The sequence below is a fragment of the Bufo gargarizans genome, chromosome 1, assembly GCF_014858855.1.
Source record: "Bufo gargarizans isolate SCDJY-AF-19 chromosome 1, ASM1485885v1, whole genome shotgun sequence".
Taxonomy (NCBI): domain Eukaryota; kingdom Metazoa; phylum Chordata; class Amphibia; order Anura; family Bufonidae; genus Bufo; species Bufo gargarizans.
The window spans coordinates 130,011,707-130,039,044 of NC_058080.1; the positions used below are offsets into that span (position 1 = coordinate 130,011,707).

The 27,338-nt window shown below is 41.6% G+C and overlaps 1 protein-coding gene across 1 annotated transcript in view; it reads left to right on the forward strand.

The window, feature by feature from the left end:
- Positions 1-25,604, forward strand: part of RHOH (ras homolog family member H) — a 45,307-nt gene extending 19,703 nt beyond the window's left edge. Inside the window, exon 2 of the mRNA XM_044291457.1 lies at positions 24,313-25,604. Within this exon, the coding sequence (XP_044147392.1) occupies positions 24,458-25,033 (576 nt within the window). The 5' untranslated portion in view covers positions 24,313-24,457 and the 3' untranslated portion in view covers positions 25,034-25,604. The remainder of the gene's footprint in view (positions 1-24,312) is intronic.
- Positions 25,605-27,338: the final 1,734 nt, after the last annotated feature.

Sequence of the window (27,338 nt, forward strand, 5' to 3'; positions counted from 1 at the left end):
TTGTGTAGATTGTATTATTTCCCCTTATAACATGGTTATAAGGGAAAATAATAGCATTCTGAATACAGAATTGAAAGATGAAATTGAAAAACAGCATGGGTTTACTTCAGGGAGATCATGTCAAACGAATCTTATAGATTTTTTCGATTGGGTGACTAAAATAATAGATGAAGGAGGTGCAGTAGACATCGCTTATCTAGACTTTAGTAGAGGCTTTTGATACTGTCCCACATAGAAGGCTTATCAATAAAGTGCAGTCTTTGGGCTTGGACTCCCATATTGTTGAATGGATTAGGCAGTGGCTGAGGGACAAGCAACAGAGGGTTGTAGTCAATGGAGTATATTCAGACCAAGGTCTTGTTACCAGTAGGGTACCTCAGGGATCTGTTCTGGGACCCATATTGTTTAATATCTTTATCAGCGAAATTGCAGAAGGCCTCGATGGTAAGGTGTGTCTTTTTGCTGATGACACAAAGATTTGTAACAGGGTTGATGTTCCTGGTGGGATACACCAAATGGAAAAGGATTTAGGAAAACTAGAGGAATGGTCCAAAATCTGGCAACTAAAATTTAATGTTGATAAGTGCAAGATAATGCACCTGGGGCGTAAAAACCTAAGAGCAGAATATAAAATCAGTGATACAGTCCTAACCTCAGTATCTGAGGAAAGGGATTTAGGGGTCATTATTTCAGAAGACTTAAAGGTAGGCAGACAATGTCATAGAGCAGCAGGAAATGCTAGCAGAATGCTTGGGTATATAGTAGAGGCATTAACAGTAGAAAGGGGGAGGTGCTCATGCCGCTCTACAGAGCACTAGTGAGACCTCATTTGGAGTATTGTGCTCAGTACTGGAGACCATATCTCCAGAAGGATATTGATACTTTGGAGAGAGATCAGAGAAGAGCTACTAAACTGGTACATGGATTGCAGGATAAAACTTACCAGGAAAGATGAAAGGACCTTAACATGTATAGCTTGGAAGAAAGACGAGACAGAGGGGATATGATAGTATGATAGAAACTTTTAAATACATAAAGGGAATCAACAAGGTAAAAAAGGAGAGAATATTTAAAAGAATAAAAACTGCTACAAGAGGACATTAAATTAGAGGGGCAAAGGTTTAATAGTAATATCAGGAAGTATTACTTTACTGAGAGAGTAGTGGATGCATGGAATAGCCTTCCTGCAGAAGTGGTAGCTGCAAATACAGTGGAGGAGTTTAAGCATGCATGGGATAGGCATAAGGCCATCCTTCATATAAGATAGGGCCAGGGGCTATCCATAGTATTCAGTATATTGGGCAGACTAGATGGGCCAAATGGTTATTATCTGCCGACACATTCTATGTTTCTATGTAGAATGCTAAGTAAATTAGGGCTGGAGGGGTTAAAAAAAAAAAAGAATAATTTAACTCACCTTAATCCACTTGTTCGCGCAATCGGCTTCTCTTCTGTCTTCATCTGTGAGGAAAAGAACCTGTGGTGACGTCACTCATCACCATGGTGACGGACCATGTGATGAGCGCAGTGACGGTACCACAGGTCCTTTTCCTCACAGATGAAGACAGAAGAGAAGCCGGGCTGCGCAAACAAGTGGATTAAGGTGAGTTAAATTATTCATTTTTTTTTTAACCCCTCCAGCCCTATTGTACTATGCATTCTGTTTTAATAATGCTATTATTTTCCCTTATAACCATGTTATAAGGGAAAATAATAATGATCGGATCCCCATCCCGATCATCTCCTAGCAACCGTGCGTGAAAATCGCACCGCATCCGCACTTGCTTGCGGATGCTTGCGATTTTCACGCAGCCCCATTCATTTCTATGGGGCCTGCGTTGCGTGAAAAACGCACAAAATAGAGCATGCTGCGATTTTCACGCAACGCACAAGTGATGCGTGAAAATCACCACTCATGTGCACAGCTCCATAGAAATGAATGGGTTCGGATTCAGTGCGGGTGCAATGCGTTCACCTCACACATTGCACCCACGCGAAATACTCGCCCGTGTGAAAGAGGCCTAAATCTTCTATTCTTTTTTCTGTTTATTTTGAGTATACAGTGTTCCTTCTTTTGTGAAACACATCATCTTACCTATTTGTTACTAATTAAAACTATATGCTAAACCGTATTACCATTTTCTTTTAGGATACAGCCACATGGTCAGGTTTTCTGATGCACTTTTGGAAGCCAAAACCAGGAATGAATTAAAAAAGAAAGGTATAAGTCGTATCTGTCCTTTATACTTTTTCTCCTTTTATGATCCACTCCTGATTTTGGCTTCCATAACTGCATCAGGAAACTTGAACAAGTTGTCGTACCCTAAGGGTACTTACACACAGTGCAGATTTGTGGGCAGAAAATCTGCACAGGTTTTAGTGCGGTTTATGTTGCAGATTTTCGTGCAGATTTTTTGTTTGTTAACAAACAACCCATTGAAGTCTATAGGGAAAAGCACTCTACAGAAGATGTGTAGTCATACAAACAAGTGACAGGCTGCAGACTTGAAATTTCCGCACCTAAGAAAAAAAGTGTACATGAGATTTTTCTAATTTCGTTCACTTTACTGGCACTGTATTACACTGCTTTTTTTCAGCACAAAATCCATGCAGAAAAACTGAGCATAATCCGCACCGTGAGCAGCCACCCTTACCGTACATTCGCACAACAGTAAGAAAATTGCTATGTGGCTGCCGTTTTCAGAATCATTGAGATCAATAAGTCTATTCACATGCCCATTTTTTTAACAGCACATGAATAACGGCCATCGAAAAATAGAACATGTTCTATTTTTGCCATTTTGATGGCCAGGTGGGCCCCATACAACGGAAGTGGGACATTTTTTTCAGGGTCATATGACTGTAGACCCTTTGAATTGTAAGAGGGCTGTTGCTCCATGAAAATGGACTAAATAATACGTTCTAGTTTTTGACGACTGCTAGCCACGGGCAATTAAAAAAATGGACGTGTGAATAGAACCATAGACTGCAATGGTTCTAAAAGCAGACCTGTGACAGCCATTAAAAAAATGTGGGCATGTTTCCCTGTCATGTCTAGCCTTATCTGTGTCATGTAATAATGAATAACAGTGGGGCACTCTCTATAGCAATGAGAACAGTCGATAATAGTAAATAAAATGTATTAATATATCTAAAATGGATCATTCACAGTTGGTTAAATATAGCAGCATTGGTAATAATATTAGGCATATTTAAAACAGCAATAAGTGAAATAAATAGGAATAAGGATAACAATGGTAGTCCGTCAATAGGTACCTGGCATCAAAAAATTATATGTATAATGTGCTCTTGGTATATGCAGTTAATTTCAGTTATTGTTTATATCAATTGTCCGGACCCCCACGATTGGATTACAGACACTTCCGGTGTTGGCGTGGGATCCTCTCGAAGAGTAACAGCCCTCGGGACCGGAGCACCGACACACACAGAAGGCGCACCGAGACAAGGGTAGGCGATTTCATCGAAGCCCTCCGGGTACGATCGAAGTGTCTACAATAATAAGCGATCGCTTTTCGAAATTTACAGCTGGGCGCCGCTGTCTCAGGTTAAGGAGCGGGACGCCGCTCTGCATATAGCCAGCATTAACCTGCACCTCAGATTGGAGTCCAATTGATATAAACAATAACTGAAATTAACTGTGTACACTCAGAGCACATTATACATATAATTTTTGGATGCCAGGTACCTATTGACGGACTACCATTGTTATCCTTATTCCCATTTATTTCACTTATATTGCTGTTTTAAATATGCCTAATATTCTTACCAGTGCTGCTATATTTAATCAACTGTGAACGATTTATTTAACCAACTGTGAACGATCCATTTTAGATATATTAATACATTTTATGTACTATTATCCACTGTTCTCATTGCTATAGAGAGTGCCCCACTGTTATTCATTATTACATTATTTCCTCTTTCAGATTGGGTGTCATCTGTTAGTGGGCGCACCTCACGTTGTTCCCTAGTCACTCTTGTGCGGCATATCCCCTTTTTATTCACTTTTCTGTGTCACGATTGTATATTTTTCTTCTTTTTCTTTACATGATTATAACTAGAGATGAGCGAATCGAATCCCATGAAGTGGAATTCGATCCGAATTTAAGGATAAATTCGATTCGCCTAGAAGCCGAATCTCCTTGTGCTTCGTGTCAGCGGGTCGATTTAACCTGAAATAGTATAAAAAACTAAAAAATTCTAACTTACCTCCTCCATTTGCTCGTGATGGGCCGACAGCCTCCATCTTGCTTGAAGATCTCGGCCGAAATCCCATGCAGAGCAAGATTACATCATCATGCCAGGCGGCGTGATGACGTAATCTCGCGCCGCACAGGATTTCGGACGAGATCTTCAAGCAAGATGGAGACGGCCAGCCCGTCGCGAGCAAATGGAGGCGGTAAGTTTGATAGAATTTTTTTATTATTGTTAATTTTACACTCGGATGAGTGGTACAATGACGGGGGCGGCACTATCGCAGATCCCTTTCATTGCACCCGCTACTTAAAAAAAAATGCGCTTTGTGACGAAGTAATTCGTCACAAAGCAATTTTTTTTTTTTATTCGGCATATCTCTAATTATGACTGCAGAGGTTTTTTTTTGGTGTACACATTACAGGTGGAGAAGTTAGTCTGATTGACAGGGCTAGGCATGATCACTTTTCACTAGCTGGTCCTGCCAATCAAAGTGCAGAGGACGCAGCAGTTGCAGAGAAAGCAGAGCCACCAGGAGTAACGGCTAATACGCCCATTGCTCCTAAATTTCTATTAAAACATTGTTTTTCTCAGCAATGCGGGCACATATGAACATGGGACTAACACAGATGCCTTCAGCTGCGAAGTGCTCATGTAACAGGTCAGCCAGTGTCATAGGTACAAATATGCTGACAGGGGACCTTTAATATTCACTTACAGTTTGGCAGTAGTTTTTCTTTTTTTATTCTGCATCAGAATGGAATATATTTAGTAATCAAAAAATTACTTGCTGGTTGAATAAAAGTAACTTTAAGTCAAAATTTGCCTGGGGTTTGAATAATTATGGGCAGCACTGTATATGGTGGTTTTATCCAGTCACTGTATGGTGGTGTTATCCAGTCACTATATGGTGGTGCTATCTAGTCACAGTATGATGGTGCTATCCAGTCACTGTATGGTGGTGTTATCCAGTCACTGTATGGTGGTGCTATCCAGTCACAGTATGATGGTGTTATCCTGTCACTATATGGTGGTGTTATCCAGTCACTGTATGATGGTGTTATCCAGTCACTATATGGTGGTGTTATCCAGTCACAGTATGATGGTGTTATCCAGTCACTATATGGTGGTGCTATCCAGTCACAGTATGATGGTGCTATCCAGTCACAGTATGGTGGTGTTATCCAGTCACAGTATGATGGTGTTATCCAGTCACTGTATGGTGGTGTTATCCAGTCACAGTATGATGGTGCTATCCAGTCACAGTATGGTGGTGTTATCCAGTCACAGTATGATGGTGTTATCCAGTCACTGTATGGTGGTGTTATCTAGTCACTATATGGTGGTGTTATCCAGTGACTGTATGATGGTGTTATCCAGTTATTGTATGGTGGTGTTATTCAGTCACAGTATGATGGTGTTATCCAGTCACAGTATGATGGTGCTATCCAGTCACAGTATGATGGTGTTATCCAGACACTGTATGATGGTGTTATCCAGTCACTATATGGTGGTGTTATCCAGTCACAGTATGATGGTGTTATCCAGTCACAGTATGATGGTGTTATCCAGACACTGTATGATGGTGTTATCCAGTCACTATATGGTGGTGTTATCCAGTCACAGTTTGATGATGTTATCCAGTCACAGTATGGGGGAATTATCCAGTCACAGTTTGATGATGTTATCCAGTCACAGTATGGGGGAATTATCCAGTCACTATATGGTGGGGCTATCCAGTCCAGGGAGCGCCAGAGTAAGGAATGCACTGTAAGTACTACTCTTCATATCATTGCTGTCACAACCCCTCTTTTCCCCTTCCTCTTCCTTCCCAGGCTCAGGCCACTCATCCTTTATGAGCAATATTTTGTAAATCCTTAAAAAAAAAAAAATCCTGTTGCCATTGCCTGCTGATACAGACTTGAGTGACGACATCAATCATTGTTCTGCATACGTATTTCTTGCATACGTATAGCTTGAAGTATTCTGTGGCACATTTATACAGCGCCGTTATACTTGACACAGTGTCTAAGCGCAAATTTGTTTCATTGCATTAAATAAATCCTCCTGCTGCTGATACTGTGCCTGACATATTGTTCTGCATCACATTTATACAATGCTGTTATACAGGGGCGTAGCTAAAGGCTCATGAGCCCTGGTGCAAGAGTTCAGCTTGGGCACCCCCTTCACTCTGCGTTGGTGAACCTAGCTTTTACGCCGCCCAAGGCAAATATTGAAACGGCACCCCCATGCCAAATTCTCAACCTAACCCCTTCCCTCTAGTCCTACTGCTAAAGGGGTTGTCCTCTTTTTACTACTGATGACCTATACTCAGAATACGTCCTCAATATCAGATCGGCCGGGGTCCTCCGGCACCCCCAACAATCAGCTGTTTGAAGAGAAGGCAGAGCTCATATGAGAGATGCTTTCTCTGTTCTGTTCACCTGCTCACCTTAGCATTTGCAGTGATGAGCAGGTAAATAGAGCAGAGAAGGCAGCGCTCATACAAAAAAAAAGCGGACAACCCCTTTAAAGATATACTTGGAAAACATTACATACAGCGCTTTAGAACATAGGGTAATACAGCCCCACATATGTACCTCTTACATCCAGTGACTTCTCTTTTCTGATGTAGATATTCCCTTTCCTCTTCTTCTCTAGTGATGAGCGGCAGGGGCAATATTCGAATTCGCGATATTTCGCGAATATTTGGGCGAATATTCGCCATATATTCGAGAATTCCAAAATTCATGATCTCCAGGCATTATTTTCTTGATTGGGAAAATTCGCATAAAAATTCGCATGAATTTTCACAAAAATCGAATATTCGCAATTACGAATATATTTTGCGATATTAAAAATATTCGCGAATTCTCGAAGTGCCGATATTCGCGAATTAAAATTCGCAATTCGAATATTCGTGATCAACACTATTCTTCTCCTGTTAGACCATGGTGACTTCTTTCAGCCATGCCTCGTCTCTGCAGAGTTTAACAAACAGACATCTTATTTTCCTACTTTTGCATCATCCTCCCACTGTCACGGCCTATGGTGTACGCTGTGACACTGTTGCCACACTTGCGGTTGCCCGCGGCAATGTGTTGCTGTGAGAGCATGCGGCAGCAGTGTCTCGGCCTTCTAGGTGATTGCCGTGACATGGTTGCCACTAATGCTGTTGCTGGTGATTACGCGGTTTAGTTTGCTTGTGTGTGCACTTCCCCTTTTAGTTGTAGCCACCCTCTGTCTGGTGTTGTAAGGATTAACTCCCTCACTGGGTGTGGTCACTTGGCTTAGATCTTCTGTGGTTTCCTGGCTGGAGTCAGTTGTACTTCAGCTGTTGTTGGTGCTGGAGCTCTGCTTTAGTCCAGGGTGTTCCATCTGTCCAGTGAGGGCCACCCCTGTGGTCATCAATGTTAACCCGGTGTCTCCTTCCCTTCCTGTCCTTATTTGTATGGAGTGGGTTATGTTCAGGGTGTTTGTATGTCTAGTTTGGTGTTACATGTCTGGTGGTGTTTGGTGTCCAGCTTGTTTACTAGACATTCTCCTGTCTCATGTTATTGCAGCTATGGGTGTCCTGGGTTCCTGTGTGGTTTGTGGTGTGTGCTGTGTCCTTTAATGTTGGTGTGGACAGCAGCACTAGTGCACGGGTTCCAGTCAGTGTGTCTATGGCAGGTAAGTGTGTTATTGGTTTTGCTTACCTGCCATCTACTTAAGCTGTATGTGTTCCCCTCCCCTTGCAGCCTGGTCTCAGATAGAGACTCCTGTTCCTCCATGACTGGGATGAACAGGTCGTCTCTTTCCTGCTCCTTGGTGAGGAGGGATTACCAGGGCGACTTAGGGTCTCTAGGAATCCTGAGTATTAGTCGTCCTACCATCGGGGTCCGCTCATACAATGAGGAGTCAGGGAGAGGATTATGGACGCTGTTGGAGGTAACCTGCTCCGTTAATACTCCTTTTGGCCAGGCTGATCCCCTGTTACCCTTTGACACAGCACGGTGGGGGGTTTCCCCCACTCCCCACCATGACACCCACCTTCTCAAAACCCCATCCTGCCACCCCCAATACTGTGTCCACTGTGTTCCCCAATACTTTCCTGCAGAAACAGTCCCCCTGAAAATACTGGTACCACACAGTCTGTACAAAAACACCCCTTTATATTGTGCGCTAGTACAAAAAAATCCCCCCTTCCGTTTAGATCAGACCCCCATATAAAACCCTAAATGAGATCCCCATCTCAGACCAAACTTCCTTTAGACCTCTATGTCAGACCCCATATAAGACCCCAATTTTAAACCTCAGATCAGACCCCCATTAGACCTCCATGTAAGACCCTGACCCAATATCAGACCTCAGATAAGACTCCCAGACCCCCATGTAAGACCCAATTAGACCTCCAGACTCACATATCAGACCTCAGAACAGACCCCCATATCAGACCTCCATTAGACCTCCAGACTCCCACTAGACCTCCAGACTCCTAAATCTGATCACCATTAGACCACCAGACCCCAATATCTGAACCCCATTAGACCTCCAGACCCCAAATCAGACCCCCATTAGACCTCTCCAGACCCCCAGTCAGACCTTTAGACCCCCCAGTAAGACCTCCAGACCCACATATCAGACCTCAGACTAGACCCCCATTAGACCTCCAGACTCTCACTAGACCTCCAGACCCCTAATCAGACCTCCAGACCCTCAATCAGACCCCCATTAGACTTCCAAATCCCCAATAGGACCCCCATTAGACCTATCCAGACTCCCCAGTCAGACCTCCAGACCCCCTAGTCAGACCTCCAGACCCCCCAGTCAGACCTCCAGACCCCCCAGTCAGACCTCCAAACTCCCCCAGTCAGACCTTCTGACCCCGCCAGCCAGACCTTCTTACCCTCCAAGTCAGACCTCCAGACCCCCCAGAGACCACTCCAGACCCGCATTAGACCTCACCAGACCCCCCATTAGACCTCCATATCAAACCTCACATCAGACTGTAAAATAATAACGTAACTTACCTCTCCTGCTGCCACTCTCCCTGTCCTGGCTGTCTTTTCTTCTCAGGGCAGGCGCTGCAGTCAACTGATCTTAGGGGCCCTGTCGCAACTGCAACCGCTGCGACCCCTATAGTTAAGCCAGTGCCATTATACTTCTGTCTGTGTCTGTGTTAAAGTGACAATTTGTTTAAAGTCACTCATTACTTTGCATGTTATCTAATATTGTGTAGTGACACCTAAAAATTGCCATAGTATTCTGCGACAACTATTCATACAGCACAGACATCTACCCCCAAAAAGGGATTTTTACCCCTTTTTTTTTACCCCCCCTTCCTGACCTCCATTTACCCCCCTTCCAGATCCATTTTCTGTTTGTTTTTCTTTCCAAATGCATCTTTGAAAGCCATAATTTTTTTTCGTCCTTTTACGTAAATAATTTATGCTACTTTTTGGAGGTGGCCGTTTATAGTCATGGGGGCCTTGAAACCCGTCCAGTACAACAACGAAAAAACAAAGAGGTTCCAGCATCCAATTCATCCAAAAGTAGCTCCGTCTTTATTCAGGTTTCCATAAAACATTAGTAGACACCTCCACCCACCACCGCAGGTTAACATGTTTCAAACCTCACCGGTTCTTACCCATAACTGGTGAAGTTCGAAACATGTTAACCTGCGGTGGTGGGTGGAGGTGTCTACTGCAACTGATGTTTTAATGAAACCTGAATAAAGACGGAGCTACTTTTTTGGATGAATTGGATGCTGGAACCTCTTTCTTTTTCCGTTGTTTCATACCACCGTCTATCTTTCAGAGCAATTGAATTTATTTGCACCTAATCAAATCTGACTGCTGATTTGATAGCATTGGACCTGAAACTAATTTCTGGAAATTCGCTCATCATTAGGCCTATACATATTGTTCAGTACCTGTATCCGAAACTTCTTAGCAAACATCTTTTCTTTATGCAAACTCCTGCTATGTCCAGGCCAGCATCTGTAGAGCTAATGTATATGTGTAAAAAAAATAATAGTCTGCTTAACGCCAAAATAAGCTTTCGGTGATTATATATAAAAACCTGTCACAGCGCAGGTGCTGGAACAGATGGCGAGCGTGCAGTCATAATGTAGATTTATTTCAGATGATTTCAGGAAGATCTTGCGTTTAGCCTTTAGCACTTTCTTCAGTTTAATTAATGACTGCCACACTTGCAGCAGAACTATTCACATTGGGAAGTGCACAAATAAGCAGAAATTTGCATGGTACTATTTAGGTCATGAGAAAGGTCTGTGTTGACAGATTTTTTTTAAATTGGGTTACATTTTCCTGTTTGCGTTTTTTTTGCATTTATTAGCTATTTCTCAGCTTACATGAGAAAACTTTTAACATTCTGATTTTAAACGTTATAATACTTTTAAAATCATCTGCAATTGCATTTCTATTTTAAGTGATGGTTTTGGTGCCTCTCAGAACCACAGTGCATTAAATGGGACCTGTTTGTCCACATCAATACTTGACTTCATCAATGCTGTTGTATATATTCCATGCTTTACCAATATTGGATGTGCGGTTGAGATATTTTTCAACATTACTGCAGTACTGAAGATTTGGAGACCGTGGGAGGAGGAGTAAATTCAGAGATGGAGATTGTTTTTTGAAGAAGATGTGGTTCCAGGCCCTCCATGTTTCCAAGCTATTCCTTGCCTTTGGTGTGGCCCATTACTGCTGAATTTATGACACTGATTTCTTGCTGCCGGTTGAGGCTACCTTTCTTATCTTGGCACATGGCACTTCATAGAGTTGTGGGTCCAGGTTCTAAAATTGTTGAGCAATGTGCTTCTACAGCATATGATGGCTCCTCTTCACCAATAGACAGTCTATTCAGCTGCTGAATTGATATTGTACTTGGGATCCAGCGAGGATCTCAGTGCCCATACCCTTACCAATATAAGCTTCTGACTAGAGATTACTTAACTTTCAAAAATTAATTTTTGGGTTCCATTTGCATGAATTGGTCAGCAGATTAGATTTCAGTTTGAATAAATTCAGTTTTACCAACCCACACTGCATGGACCAACTATGTATACCATGAAACATACCGGGGGCATAGACTACTGTTCTAATCACAGCTCATTTTCTGTTCTAATCACAGCTCATTTGAAATTACCTAATATGTTCATGAAGTTTATGGACAGCCCATTGTGTGACCAAACATAACTGACAAATAAATATTCACCTACCTTATCTGGAATTTCATTTTTTTAAATAGAATTATTTACACACAATTTAAATACAGTCTATCAGCCATATACATGTAAATAAAATATAACCTTTAATTAAATTACCTAAAAAAAAAATCCAAGAGTTAAAACCCCTGCTCAGTTTAATGTGATATGGCATTAATGAGGCTCTGCCAGCAGTCAGTAGTAAAATAACAACCAGCAGGCATATACAGTTGCAAGAAAAAGTATGTGAACCCTTTGGAATGATATGGATTTCTGCACAAATTGGTCATAAAATGTGATCTGATCTTCATCTAAGTCACAACAATAAACAATCACAGTCTGCTTAAACTAATAACACACAAATAATTAAATGTTACCATGTTTTTATTGAACACACCATGTAAACATTCACAGTGCAGGTGGAAAAAGTATGTGAACCCCTAGACTAATGACATCTCCAAGAGCTAATTGGAGAGAGGTGTCAGCCAACTGGAGTCCAATCAATGAGATGAGATTGGAGGTGTTGGTTACAGCTGCCCTGCCCTATAAAAAACACACACCAGTTCTGGGTTTGCTTTTCACAAGAAGCATTGCCTTATGTGAATAATGCCTCACACAAAAGAGCTCTCAGAAGACCTAAGATTAAAAATTGTTGACTTGCATAAAGCTGGAAAGGGTTATAAAAGTATCTCCAAAAGCCTTGCTATAAATTGAGAACGTTCAGCACTGCTGCTACTCTCCCTAGGAGTGTCCATTCTGTAAAAATGACTGCAAGAGCACAGCGCAGACTGCTCAATGAGGTGAAGAAGAATCCTAGAGTGTCAGCTAAAGACTTAAAAAAGTCTCTGGCATATGCTATCATCTCTGTTAGTGATTCTACGATACGTAAAACACTAAACAAGAATGGATATCATGAGAGGATACCACAGAGGAAGCCACTGCTGTCCCAAAAAAACATTGCTGCATGTTTACAGTTTGCACAAGAGCACCTGGATGTTCCACAGCAGTACTGGCAAAATATTCTGTGGACAGATAAAACCAAAGTTGAGATGTTTGGGAGAAACACACAACACTATGTGTGGAGAAAAAGAGGCACAGCACACCAACATCAAAACCTCATCCCAACTGTGAAGTATGGTGGTGGGGGCATCATGGTTTGGGGCTGCTTTGCTGCGTCAGGGCCTGGACGGATTGCTAACATCGAAGAAAAAATGAATTCCCAAGGTTATCAACATATTTTGCAGGAGAACTTCAGGCCATCTGTCCACCAGCTGAAGCTCAACAGAAGATGGGTGTTGCAACAGGACAACGACCAAAAGCATAGAAGTAAATCAACAACAGAATGGCTTAAACAGAAGAAAATACGCCTTCTGGAGTGGCCCAGTCAGAGTCCTGACCTCAACCCGATTGAGATGCTGTGGCATGACCTCAATAAAGCAATTCACACCAGACATCCCAAAAATATTGTTGAACTGAAACAGTTCTGTAAAGAGGAATGGTCAAGAATTACTCCTGACCGTTGTGCACGTCTGATCTGCAACTGCAGGAAACGTTTGGTTGAAGTTATTGCTGCCAATGAAGCTTCAACCAGTTATTAAATCCAAGGGTTCACATACTTTTCCCACCTGTACTGTGAATGGTTACATGGTGTGTTCAATAAAAACATGGGGACATTTAATTCTTTGTGTGTTATTAGTTTAAGCAGACTGTGATTGTCTATTGTTGTGACTTAGATGAAGATCAGATGACATTTTATGACCAATTTGTGCAGAAATCCATATCATCCCAAAGGGTTCACATACTTTTTCATGCAACTGTATATGCCTGCTGGTAGTTATTTTACTACTGACTGCTGGCAGAGCCTCATTTATGCCATATCACATTTAACTGAGCAGGGGTTTTAACTCTTGGATTTTTTTTTAGGGAATTTAATTAAAGGTTATATTTTATTTACATGTATATGGCTGATAGACTGTATTTAAATTGTGTGTAAATAATTCTATTTAAAAAAATGAAATTCCAGATAAGGTAGGTAAATATTTATTTGTCAGTTATGTTTGGTCCCACAATGGGCTGTCCATAAACTTCATGAACATATTAGGTAATTTCAAAGAGAGAGAGGTACTCTTGGGTTCTCTGCTCTGGTTAATTGATGAAGCTCCTGAATTGACGAGCCCCCCTTATTAACTCAGAATTCCCCAATAGAATAGTTTATCACTTAACTCAATGGTGTACACGACAGTGATGCTTAATTTCAGTATCAAGGTTTTTTTTAACAGCATCCCTCCAGTCATGACATGCTCAGTACGGACATGATGTGAGGCCATGATCCTCCCCACCCTTTGCATACATGTATACATGCTACCTCAGTAATTATTTAACAGATACAACCAAGGGAGTTCATCACACCACTCTGAGTAAGAAAGAAGACAGAAGTAAGAACCCACAAGATCATAGCTCATGGGGCCCCATGGGGGTAAACAATGGCTTCTAAAGATCTTTTTGTTACTAGAGACCAAGGAACGGCATATATGAACTCTGTGTCTATACAAAGCTGGTTTTATATATACCTATATAAAGTATATCTATCTATCTATCTATCTATCTATCTATCTATCGATCGTATATCTATCATCTATCTATCTATCTTCGCCAATGGAAATTTGTCAAATCTTTTATGTATTTTTATCTATTACATGTAAAAGAACATAAAAAAACTAAAGTACAAAAAATAAAGAAAATCAACATATATGCTAATCTGTCTTTTAAATATAATAAAATTACAGCTTTGACAAAACTTTTTACATATTTTTTTTTTTTCATTTTGAAAAACAAGACAAGACAGACAGATAGATAGTCATAGAAAGATTTCACTAGGATACAACATTTGGAATATGCCTTGTGTAGCCAAACTTGTGAAGAATGTTCAATACATTTCTTTCCAGTAGAAGATATGATGTTACTATTTATTACATTACTATTGATTACACAAACAGTTATTATCGGTATTACCAAATAACTTATTGATACTTCTATGCCTTTCCGTAGACACATTAAAAATCAACATTTGCAAAAATCGGTAATATTAGCACTTGCTTATAGACATAAATGATCAGTGGCAGAGAATTTTAACTTCTGAAGAGTTTTGATATTACATGTATCGTGGTATGTAAACTACATTCTGAGATTCATTTTCTAGCCTGCTATAGCAGTACATGCATGTAATAATTCTTAAGGATCTGGCTGATTTTACAGTGAATATTACATCCACAGCACAATACCAATGTACAAATGATTTGTTTGAACTTTTAGATATTAGCTTAAAAAAGGGAGACTTATTGGTCTTGCATAATAACATTTCTTGATCATTTTTGGTACCGGCTACGATCATAGTATTTACTCTACTAGTACTATTGTAAAGTAACAATTACTATTACAAGCTACTTTCCATGGAAAAAAAATGCTTATATCATGGGAAATATCTTTTACTGTATGCCTCCTTAAAGAAGATCTCTTTGAGTATGCCTCCTTCCAAAAGATATTTTGGATTATTCCTCCTTCCAGAAGATCTCTGTGTATGCCTCCTTCCAGAAGATCTTTTTGAGTATTCCTCTTTCGAGGAGATATTTTGGAGTATGCTTCCTTTACAAAGTATTGCCTTATCATATCACGGACAAATCTTTAGGTCTATGTTGTTTTTAATAGTTACAATTGTCTTTATTCAGAATGTGAATGACAAATCTCTCTATCATGATATAAAAAAAGTTATTAGTAGGTTGATTGGTTGGTTGGAAAAGTGTAAAATCTATAATTTTATAATAGTTGGCTGCCATTGGTTACAAAAGTGAAGCAATTATTGCTTGTCTTTTCCTAATGCCCAATTAACAGGTACTGCCCAGTCCAAACGCTGAAAAAACATCTGTCCATCCCCGGTCTGCTTGTGCATAAGAGCGAGTGTCTCAATTATTATCATGTTCTATCCTAGTCATCTTATAGTATTTTCTGAGATATTACAATACTGAGAGAGGAAAGGGAACAATCAGGCTATTTCGTTTAGTGTGGGGGTTTTACATAACTAACCTAATGCAACTAGAGAATATCAAACTACAGTGATGGAAGTATTAGAGATGAGCGAATCAGTCGGGATTAATTTTGGGCCAGTTCGCTGATTTTTTTTAAAAAGTTCGGTTCAAACCCAAATCGGTTCATGCTGAACTGAAGTTGCTCCAATTGCCCTCTAGCCTCCTAGGACTTAAAATATTTAGGAAAACTTGCCATTTCTATTCGTTTATTTTTAATAATTTTTTTCCCTCCCCATCCTCCCTCCCCAAGCTCTGGAACGCAAAGCTAGCAATTGTTAATGATGTCTGAGTGACACTGACATACATAGCTATGGGTAAACGCACATTTGACGGAGTTAACATACAGTGCGTTTAAAAACACAAAGCGCTGGCACATGGCTCATGCTTTTTCATATTCCAAAGCTTCCAAATATTGTCTCTTATCAGGGGTAGATGATGTTTAAACACAAACGATGTTATGAGATAAAAAAAGAGTGTCTGTTCGGAATGTGATTGTTGGCAAGTGGCAGTAGTGGCATGATGCAGGCTGCAGCATGTGGCAGCCGCAAACAACGTAATAGTAGGTAGGCAGACAGACAGACAAAAAGAGTGGCAAGATGGGGTCTGTTGATTGCATTTTACCTGCCTGGACTGTAAGAAAATTTCTGTATTAATGCAGTAATCACATACACCCCCCCCCCCCCAAAAAAAAAAAATATACAAAAAAAATATATAATGTTAAATTTAAACCGTGTCAACCATCACCCCCCAAAAAAATAAAATAAAAAAGAATTTAAATTCCAGCCATGTTAATCCACCCCTGCACTAATCACGCACGTATGCTGCTTGCTAAAATTAAATTACCCCCCAAAAATGTAGTGGCAAGATGCAAACGCCAGCCTTGCCTGGACTATGACAAAATGTCAGTATTGAGGCAGTAATCACGTACATTTATGCTGAGCATAAATTTAACCACCTCTCACCCCCCAAATGTATTTAGTTTAGTTTTTTTTAAATCTATAAGCAATGACATACTGATTTTTTTTAAAATTTTAACCCTGTGGAAACTGAATACACGTAAATTGATGATTGAGAGGCATTAGTAGCATGATGCCACAGCAGCAGCAACTGTACAGAACATGAGAATATGCAGAGAGACATCAACAGTAGCAAAATGGGGCGCCGCCAGCAAGGCAAGGTGGGCAAAATCTATAACATGAGAATCAGCCGGAGGGACAAAAGTGATGTTTTGGACACTGGTGCTGTTTCCATCAATCCCATAGAGTACCATAGAGTAGAAGCGCACTTGCTCGACCGCCACTCCATTTGTACAGTAGTTCCTCTGCAAGTGGTGCAAGTGAAGGGGATGGGAGACCACGGTCCTCCATTTATAGTAATCATTCTCAGAATTGGACCCAATCTAACATTTATCAACTATCCAGTAGAAAGGTTCTAAATAAGTGTGGCCGGAATATCTCTTTACTGTACTTGCACTATGGTATTCGCTGTTTCTTATGCTTAAAGAGTATGTATATACACTTTCTCTTTTATTGCCCCAATCCATCAAAATAATAAAAAAGTCAAAATTTATAAATAGTTGAAAAAAATTCTACTATTTTGTTTCTACTCCTCCTATGTAGACTTTTGTGAAGTTATATTCTTGTCACGGTGGGGAGTGGGGGGGACTCCACACTCTACAATAAGGTGGGTATACCAGAATACAACTAGGTCTGGGGCCGGGATAAGGGAGCTGGTCACCTTCTGTAGCGTTCCTAAACCTTGCCCTAACTCCTTACTGTATGAGCAGACCTGGATGCTAGGACGGCTCATACCCAGGAAACCTAGGACCCTGAGTCGCCCTGATAATCCCTCAAATAGAGAAAGGGGCTGGGACAACCTGTTCATCCCAGACACTGATGAACAGGAGTCTCACTGGCCTAGCTGCCAGAGAAAGGACAGACAGTGCACCGCTACTAATTCAGCAGGCAAGAGCCAATAGACGCACTTACCTGCCGCCACAACAATGGCAACCGGACCCCCATGCGGACAGGATGCATAGTGGCCCCCGGCAGAGCTGCACACTGTCTTGTGGTTCCCCCTCTAGGGAACCCTGAGACACCCTTCCGGAGGGACAACAGACAGGGGAAATGTCTAGCAACCATGCTGGAAAATAACACCAAACATACCAGACATGGAACACCAAACTAGACATTACAACACACCATTACATAAACCCACACCAAACAAAGAGACATGTAAGGAAGGGTACAAAATAGGGGAACAAAGGGGAGACATCATGGTGACATCGATGTCCAACTAGGTGGCCCTCAAAGTGGAGCTACTCCAGCACACACCAAGGCTGGAGGACAACTGACTCCAGCCTGGAATCCACAGGGAATATGAACCCAGTGGCCACACCCAGCCAGATAGTTAACCCCAAAGACACCAAACAGGGGAGCAAAGCACATACAATACAGACCAAAAGTTTGGACACACCTTCTCATTCAAAGAGTTTTCTTTATTTTCATGACTTTGAAAATTGTAGATTCACACTGAAGGCATCAAAACTATGAATTAACACATGTGGAATTATATACATAACAAAAAAGTGTGAAACAACTGAAAATATGTCATGTTCTAGGTTCTTCAAAGTAGCCACCTTTTGCTTTGATTACTGCTTTGCACACTCTTGGCATTCTCTTGATGAGCTTCAAGAGGTAGTCACCTGAAATGGTCTTCCAACAGTCTTGAAGGAGTTCCCAGAGATGCTTAGCACTTATTGGCCCTTTTGCCTTCCGTCTGCGTTCCAGCTCACCCCAAACCATCTCGATTGGGTTCAGGTCCGGTGACTGTGGAGGCCAGGTCATCTGGCGCAGCACCCCATCACTCTCCTTCATGGTCAAATAGCCCTTACACAGCCTGGAGGTGTGTTTGGGGTCATTGTCCTGTTGAAAAATAAGTGATGGTCCAACTGAACGCAAACCGGATGGAATAGCATGCCGCTGCAAGATGCTGTGGTAGCCATGCTGGTTCAGTATGCCTTCAATTTTGAATAAATCCCCAACAGTGTCACCAGCAAAGCACCCCCACGCCATCACACCTCCTCCTCCATGCTTCACGGTGGGAACCAGGCATTTAGAGTCCATCCGTTCCCCTTTTCTGCGTCGCACAAAGACACAGTGGTTGTAACCAAAGATCTCAAATTTGGACCAAAGCACAGATTTCCACTGGTCTACTGTCCATTCCTTGTGTTCTTTAGCCCAAACAAGTCTCTTCTGCTTGTTGCCCGTCCTTAGCAGTGGTTTCCTAGCAGATATTCTACCATGAAGGCCTGATTCACACAGTCTCCTCTTAACAGTTGTTCTACAGATGTGTCTGCTGCTAGAACTCTGTGTGGCATTGACCTGGTCTCTAATCTGAGCTGCTGTTAACCTGCGATTTCTGAGGCTGGTGACTCGGATGAACTTATCCTCCGCAGCAGAGGTGACTCTTGGTCTTCCTTTCCTGGGGCGGTCCGCATGTGAGCCAGTTTCTTTGTAGCGCTTGATAGTTTTTGTGACTGCACTTGGGGACACTTTCAAAGTTTTCCTAATTTTTCGGATTGACTGACCTTCATTTCTTAAAGTAATGATGGCCTCTCGTTTTTCTTTACTTAGCTGCTTTTTTTCTTGCCATAATACAAATTCTAACAGTCTATTCAGTAGGACTATCAGCTGTGTATCCACCTGACTTCTCCACAACGCAACTGATGGTCCCAACCCCATTTATAAGGCAATAAATCTCACTTATTAAACATGACAGGGCACACCTGTGAAGTGAAAACCATTTCAGGTGACTACTTCTTGAAGCTCATCAAGAGAATGCCAAGAGTGTGCAAAGCAGTTATTAAAGCAAAAGGTGGCTACTCTGAAGAACCTAAAATATGACATATTTTCAGTTGTTTCACACTTTTTTGTTATGTATATAATTCCATATGTGTTAATTCATAGTTTTGATGCCTTCAGTGTGAATCTACAATTTTCATAGTCATGAAAATAAAGAAAACTCTTTGAATGAGAAGGTGTTCCAAACTTTTGGTCTGTACTGTACATGCTGCGAAAACAACACGTTGCCCCTGGCAACCAGCATGCACGGCTAAAGTGTCACGGCGCACAACAACGAGGCCGTGACAATACTACAACAAATCCACGTGTGAAGTCTTTCACCTGCCCTATCTTATATTGTTTGTAAGTAGGCAAGAGGGAGCAGAGGGTATGGAAGAATACATGACTTCAGGATTAGATTACACACAGACCTACACACAGACCTGTATAGGATAAGACTGTAAAACTATATGAATATTTGCTTATTTTTCTTTTTTAATTTAAAAAAAATTGGAGCAATAAAAATATTACAAATATGTATATAATCTTCAAATGAAGGGGGTTCAAACCATAGAAGCAGATAATGTAACTGCTGTAGGGCGCCTTTTATGATAGAGAACCCACTTCTGTTTGCTCACATATTCTTTGAAATGGGGCAAAAACCTGTCCAGGCAATAGAGCAGTCTACACTGAGTGTCAAAATGGGAGTTTCGTTATGGTATTTGCTATGGGGCCTGTCTCTTCTATGTACACTAGAGATGAGCAAAGTTTTCAAAAGTTCGATTTGGATGATTTTCCTGGCTTGCAGGAAGAGTATCTCGGTGTACATTGCTGGGCATTGCAGAAACATGCATAGATAGTACACTGTGGTAGTGAAACAGTGGGTCAGTATGACAGGCAGGTTACAGGTGTCACTCTTAGACTCAGTTCACACTTCACTTATTTGGTCAGTTACGGGTCAAAAACTGACCAAATAATTGAAGTGTGAACACAGACTTACAGGTCAATGTTAGCGTCAGATATAATGTACTTAAACGTGCAGTGGCCCAATATTCTACTACAGAGTGAAAGAGCTCCTTTTATTGTCTGCTAACTCCACATAGAAATTTGCTAGAGAACCTGTTCAGTTACGTGCTGATACAAATAGTGGGTCACATAAACCAAGAAACATAAAACGCCCATATGCAGATAGTGCAAATTAAATGAGCAGGGTATAACTCACACGTCGGCCCTACCGTGTACAGACACTGACAGGCTCAAGGACTGGCCCACCTTCTTCTCAACATACTTGTGCAGGGCTGGTACAGAAGTATTGGCGGCTTGGGACTCTCCATCTTGACTCGGTGCAAGCCATCCGTTCTCTCAAAGGTGCAGAGTCAACCACATGGAAAGGGAGGGACCGTAGTACCAGCAACTTGACCAGGAGTACCTTCAACTTCTGTGCTGTTGAATGAAAGCACACATACTGTGCCATGGTTTTTCCAGGCTACTTTATGGTGACGCTCCATGTGTTGATGCAGGGCTGTGGCGCCAACATTGGCACCCTGGCCACACTTCACCTTCTGACCACAGATTCTACTGTATAGCCACACTGATGTCCTCCGGCGACTTGATGAAAAATTCCCACACCAGCAGGTAGGAAATTTTATCCCCACCACTCCGTACTGACTGTCTGCTGCTGCCTCTATGAAGCCGTGCTCCGCTATTTGTTTCCAGACAGGTAGGCTCTGGAGTAGCAGACTGTCTACTCCAGGTACGTTTGGCTCCAGATTTCACACTGCTGCCACCCTCCTGACTCACGACCACGCTTGCGCCCTGCTGGTTCAGCCGCTGTCACATGCACAAGCTGCCACCCTCAGCCCCTAATTATGATGATGATGAAGCCCCCTCTTCACCCAGCTCAGCTACATAATCATGCACTACTGTCTGCATGTCACTGATTTCACCCTCACCAGGCTCATGGCCACATCCTTGACCACTCACAACACCTGTTCTCGCGGGACTATCATCACTTGTCCACCTACAGGAGGAAGCAGTGGATCTCTTCTCCAAATCTGGGCTGGGCAGTAGCTGTTGACTGTTCTCAACAGTGGCGTGCCCAGGGTGTTTGGCACCTGGGGCGGGTCATTTCTCTGGCACCCCCCCAATACTTGACCACATACCTCTTACATCCAGGGACATTTCCTGTCATGTAGACCTTATCTTTCCTCTTCTCCTCCGTTAGACCACCATGAGAAATTCTTTCAGCCGCATCTCGTCTCTATAGAGTTTGTAACACAGACACGTTAGATTTCTAAATCTTTCCATCAACCCCCCCATCCTGGTGTCCCCACAGTGTCATCCTGCTGCCACCCCCAATACTGTGCCCATTGTGCTCCCCAATGTCCCAGGTACTATACTGCTGAAAAAATAGTGACATAATTGGGGTAATTTATCAAACTGGTGTAAAGTAGAACTGGATTTCCAAAAGAGCTGTCAAATACGAAAGGTGGAATCTGATTGGCTGCTATGGGCAACTAAGCCAGTTCTACTTTACACCAGTTTGATAAATTACCCCAAATGTTCCTATAGTGTATACAGCAGTTATAATGTCACCTAGAGTGCCCCCAGTAATAATAACACCCTATATTGTGCTTCAGGTAATAATCCCTGTATAGTGTCCCCAAAAATAATAGAATGGCCCCTACAGTGCCTCCCCAATAGAAAGAATAATTTCCCCCACACTGCCCCCACACAGTAATTTCCCCCACACTGCCCTCTACACAGTAGTGTCCCCCACACTGCCCCCAAACAGTAGTGTCCCCCACACTGCTCCCCACACAGTAGTGTCCCCCACACAGTAGTGTCCCCCACACTGCCCCCCACACAGTAGTGTCCCCCACACTGCCCTCACACAGTAGTGTCCCCCACACTGACCCCATACAGTAGTGTCCCCCACACTGACCCTATACAGTAGTGTCCCCCACATAGTAGGTTCCCCCATGCTGCCCCCACACAGTAGTGTCCCCCACACTGCCCCCACACAGTAGTGTCCACCACACTGCCCCATACAGTAGTGCCCCCCACACAGTAGTGTCCCCCACACTGCCCCCATGCAGTAGTGTCCCCCACACTGCCCCCACACAGTAGTGTCCCCCACGCTGCCCTCACACAGTAGTGTACCCCACACAGTAGTGTCCCCCACGCAGTAGTGTCCCCCACACTGCCCCCCACACAGTAGTGGCGTGCCCCCCCCCCCCCGGGCACGCCACTGGTCCTCAATAAGCTCATCCTCGCTCACAACTAAGCATGGTGTCAGAGTAACCCACCGACTCCTGACTGTGGTTGTCTGATGTCAGTTGAGATGATGTCAGTTTATGATGTTTAAGACCGAGTCAACCATTCAAGGACAGCTGGGTTTCTGATCCAAACACGATTGCTGGATGACACTGGCAGCTCTGGCCTGTTACCCCCCCCCCCCTACTGCTGTTACTTCTACCAGCTCCAGAAACATTTTTGACACTGCCCCTTCCCTTGGAAGGCCCTGGCACCTGTCTGTCAGACATACTGTACAGTAACAATAACTGTAAGTGTAAAATGGCAGTAGTATTTTCTACTAATTTAACCTTCCCTGATAGTTTAATGAAGTGGAGGGTCCCTTCATCAGGCATTACTCAACAGTTATAGGGATGCAACTGAGCTCTTAATAAGCTCTGCCTCTAACACCATCAGCTGTAAGGCAGCTATCCTATAAGTCGATGTTTAATCTTTTAAAAATGCATGACATGACTTTGATATTAAATAAGCCAACACCTCATCTGCAGACAGCTGTTTCGGGGTGATTGCCCCTCATCGGTGCAGAGCAGAGAGTACTGGCTTACCTGGGTGAGAGGCCTAAGTCAGGATTTGGGGGTACTATCTCTCCTTCGGGAGAGAGCACCTTAATCGGCGCAAGGAGACTTATAGGCCATACATGCTCCTCTGGAATTCTGGGAAGAAATGGATGCAAATGAGCTCTTAACAAGCTTTGTATATAGAATAGCTGCTTTACATCTGGTGGCATTAGAGGCAGAGCTTGTTAAGAGCTTATTTGCATCCCTTTCTTCACAACAGTTATAAAAACATGCACAGATATATATATATATATATATATATATCTATATATATGTATATACACACATAAAAACACCATGGAGACAAATAATATAATTAATATAAATAAAAGAAATTTATATTAATATATAAATATAATATTAATACAAATAAAATTCAAATCATGCTCGTAAAAGTAAAAAAAAAAATTGGTAAGAATAAGTATAAAGAGCCACCCAGTGTATACCTCATAAGTGCTTAGAATATGAGGAAAAACTCTCAGGGGAGGATCGCATTAACCCCTTTCCAACTGGCTTAGGTCACAAACAGCTAAAGGGTGAGAGATGCTTAAACCACTTATACCTCTGTATTGGGAGCAACTATAGAAATGGTTCTGGTGTTGTTTGAAACTTGACAGTCTAAAACAAGATTTGAATCACAGCATTATTTCCACTACATCTGGAGATATAGCTGTTAGAAATTGGGTAGGAAGTGAACGCAGGGGAAACCAGCTTTCAATTTCAACTGTTATCATTCCCTACCTGATTTCTAATACTGTATCTTCTATGTAGTGAAGATAATGCTGTGATTCTGTGAATCTTAAACTGCCAGCTTTCAAAGACCAGAACCATCTTTAAAGCTGTTTCCAATCAGGAGTTATGAGTGGTTAAAGCTGCCCACCCCCCTCACTCTGCTGCCCAAGCTCTGCAGACAGTAGGTGCTCTCTGCTGAAAACGTTATAGTTGCCTAGGCAATCCTGGTGCACTTCAGCTCCAGCAAGCACTCAAGTATACAAGAATATTAGTTTCGTTTTTTTAATTTTAGAATCAGAATTTCAATATAAAACAAGAAAATTGTATAAAAAAATACTGTTTTTATTCTTCTTGTGCAGATCACTGATCTTCAAACTGGGAAGGAACCGAAGAAGCAGCAATGCCTTTATTTAGAAATATCTAGACCGTTCTTCACAAGGATTGATGGCCAAGAGGCTTATCTCTTACTAGCTGGTTGCACATACTTTTCAACTTTGAAGGAAGATGAACGCCATTAAATGTGTGTTGGTTGGAGATGCTACTGTTGGGAAGACTTCACTTCTTGTCCGCTTCACATCTGAGACCTTTCCAGACACCTATAAACCAACGGTTTATGACAGTACAGGAGTAGATGTTTTCATGGATGGCGTCCAAATAAGCCTTGGACTTTGGGACACTTCAGGTAATGATGCATTTAAAAGTATTTGGCCCATTTCATTTCAGAATGCGGACATTGTTTTGTTGTGCTTCTCCGTTGCCAATCATACTTCATTTCTAAGTGTGAGGAACAAGTGGATTGCCGAGGTCAAACAAAATCTCCCCCATATACCAGTGCTTGTTGTCGCCACACAGACTGATCAGAGAGAGCTAAACCACTTACGAGTGCCATGCATTAGCTCTGCAGATGGTAAACAGCTGGCACAAGATGTTCGAGCCAAAGGATACTTGGAATGTTCAGCTCTAAGTAACCGGGGAGTTCAGCAGGTATTTGAGTGTGCTGTGAGGACTGCGGTCAATCAAGCCAAGAAAAGAGAGAGACGAAAGCGTTTCTCTTTGGTCAATGAGTGTAAAATTATTTGAACTGCTGAACTTCCAGGACACATTTCCGCAACCATGACAGAGTAAAATACTTTATATTCACCACCTTTTCATTGTGTTCTTGATTTTGAAATTCTTTATGGACCCTTTATCTCAATTCTGAGCCATTCTCAGCCAGACGCACTGAAGAATTACAGGAAATATTTTTTGTATTTTGCTAAACATAAGTAACCTATTTATTTTACTTCTAAAAGATACAACATATCCACAAAATAAAATGAGAATATGAGCCAAAGTTAAATACAAATTCCTCTCAACAGGAAGTAGTAGAGATATAATTTCTATGTAGTTCAGGCAGTGGAACCAAATGAAAACCATGTGATGTGCATTGATCTGCTATTTGTATGTTTTTGTAAGAATAAATTAGTGCCACGGATGCACCTGGTGTTCTATTTATATGGGCCCAAATCAATATTCAGTCACCCATGAATAACTATATTTATATTAAAATGAATGTCCACCTTTAAGTGTGCTGATTAATTTCAGAATTTATTGTGGTCACAGCTTAGCGTTTCTGATAATGTGCTTGAAAGAATTTCTATAGATGAGTTAAAGTGTACCTCCAATAATAAACAATGTTCCATAAATCATAAGTACAAAGATAGGAAAGTGTGTAATATATATTATTATAGAAAAACTCTTTCTCCACTTCTCAGACCTTTCTTTCTCTCACCCATGCCTTCTGCACTTATCATTCTCTTGCAATTCGCTGACAAAATCCATACACATGTGGTAGAGAGAAGGCGGATTGTAGCTTCAAGGAGCTGTCTGTGAAGAGGGGAAAAGGAGGGGTAAAAGAAAGCAGCTGCACAACTGTGTGCTGTGTATAGGAGACATCATAGCAGCTAACCTTCACCCACTCTGGAGCTCAGTTGAGGGAAAAACAGATACAGGATACGCAGATACTGATTTAAATAAAATCAGAATATATGTTATTACTCATACAAATTTGACAGCTTATTCTGTAAATTAATCTGAACTTATACATGATAAAATTCTGTCTGCTTGCAGTCACCACACAAGGGAGCTTAGGTGCAGACTGTTCATATATTGAGTTCAACAACAATTCAGTATGCAGTAAAATCCAAAGCCCCAGTTAGTAGCTGCTGCAGGCAGAAAAAAATGTTGTCATTTAACTATGTCATTGCAGGGGATTCTCTCGGGAGATCTGTACCAACAAAAAGCACAGTTTGGACCTGCGTAAATGTATTTCAATGCATTAATCACAACAAAATGTTGGACGTAAAGTATAGACCAGCGCTTTAAATTCAGCTTGAATTACTTAAAACTAAATTGTACCTTCTTAATATGAGCTTGGAGCAGTTCTTCAAATGCATTTCTGAATGAGACTACTCAGTCTAAGAGAAAAGTTGTAATTTAACGGGAGTCTGTCACCTGAAAAATCCAATACACCTAAACCTTATGCCTTCTCGTACTCCTTCCAGGTGATATCAACATGCCTTTTGTTTGTCCATCCATCCCAGTATCTCTAAGAAACTGCTTTTTATTCTTTAGGTAAATTAGAGATTAGGTGCACCCTGACCATGCCCTTTACTGCACCTTAGCTCTGCTACATTCCCCTCCCAGGCCCTCCCACATTTGTTTGATTGACAGGGCTAGACGTGATGAGAAAACCAGGCCCTGTTAATCAAACCACTGAGCCAGAATATATTCAAATATGCAAGAACTGAGGGACAAGCAAAAGGTATGCTTAAATACTTGGACGCAGTACTAGAAGGCATTTAGGGTTTAGGTTGAAGTGTATCTGTCGTTTCAGTTTATTTTTTTAATATTGTGTAGGGACTGGGATGATAAACATTTTTGTAATATACTTTATTAGAGAAAGATGTTGCTTTGTACTACAACATAGGGTGTAAAGAGCCTTCCTATCTGTCTTCTGTCTTCAGCTTTCTACTGAGCTCTGAAGATGCCTGTGTGTAACATACAGAGGCTATACCCCGTGCATGCGCCTCATCTATCACTGCACATCACCCTGCCTATCTGACTTGTTACACACAGGCATGTTCAGTGCTCAGTAGAACTGAAGACTGAAGACTGACTCTCCTTAACATCGCTCAGTTACAGCTTTGCTAAGAAACTTCTTTACATCCTGTTTTCTAGTACAAAGAAACATTTTTCCCTAAAAAAGTATATTACAAAAATGTTTAACATCCTTGTCCCCACTATTTATTAAAAATAAACTGAAATAATAATAACACTGCCAGTGTGATTTTTTAGGTGACAGATTTTGTTTAGGAAGCTATATATGAGTAAATTATTTTTATTT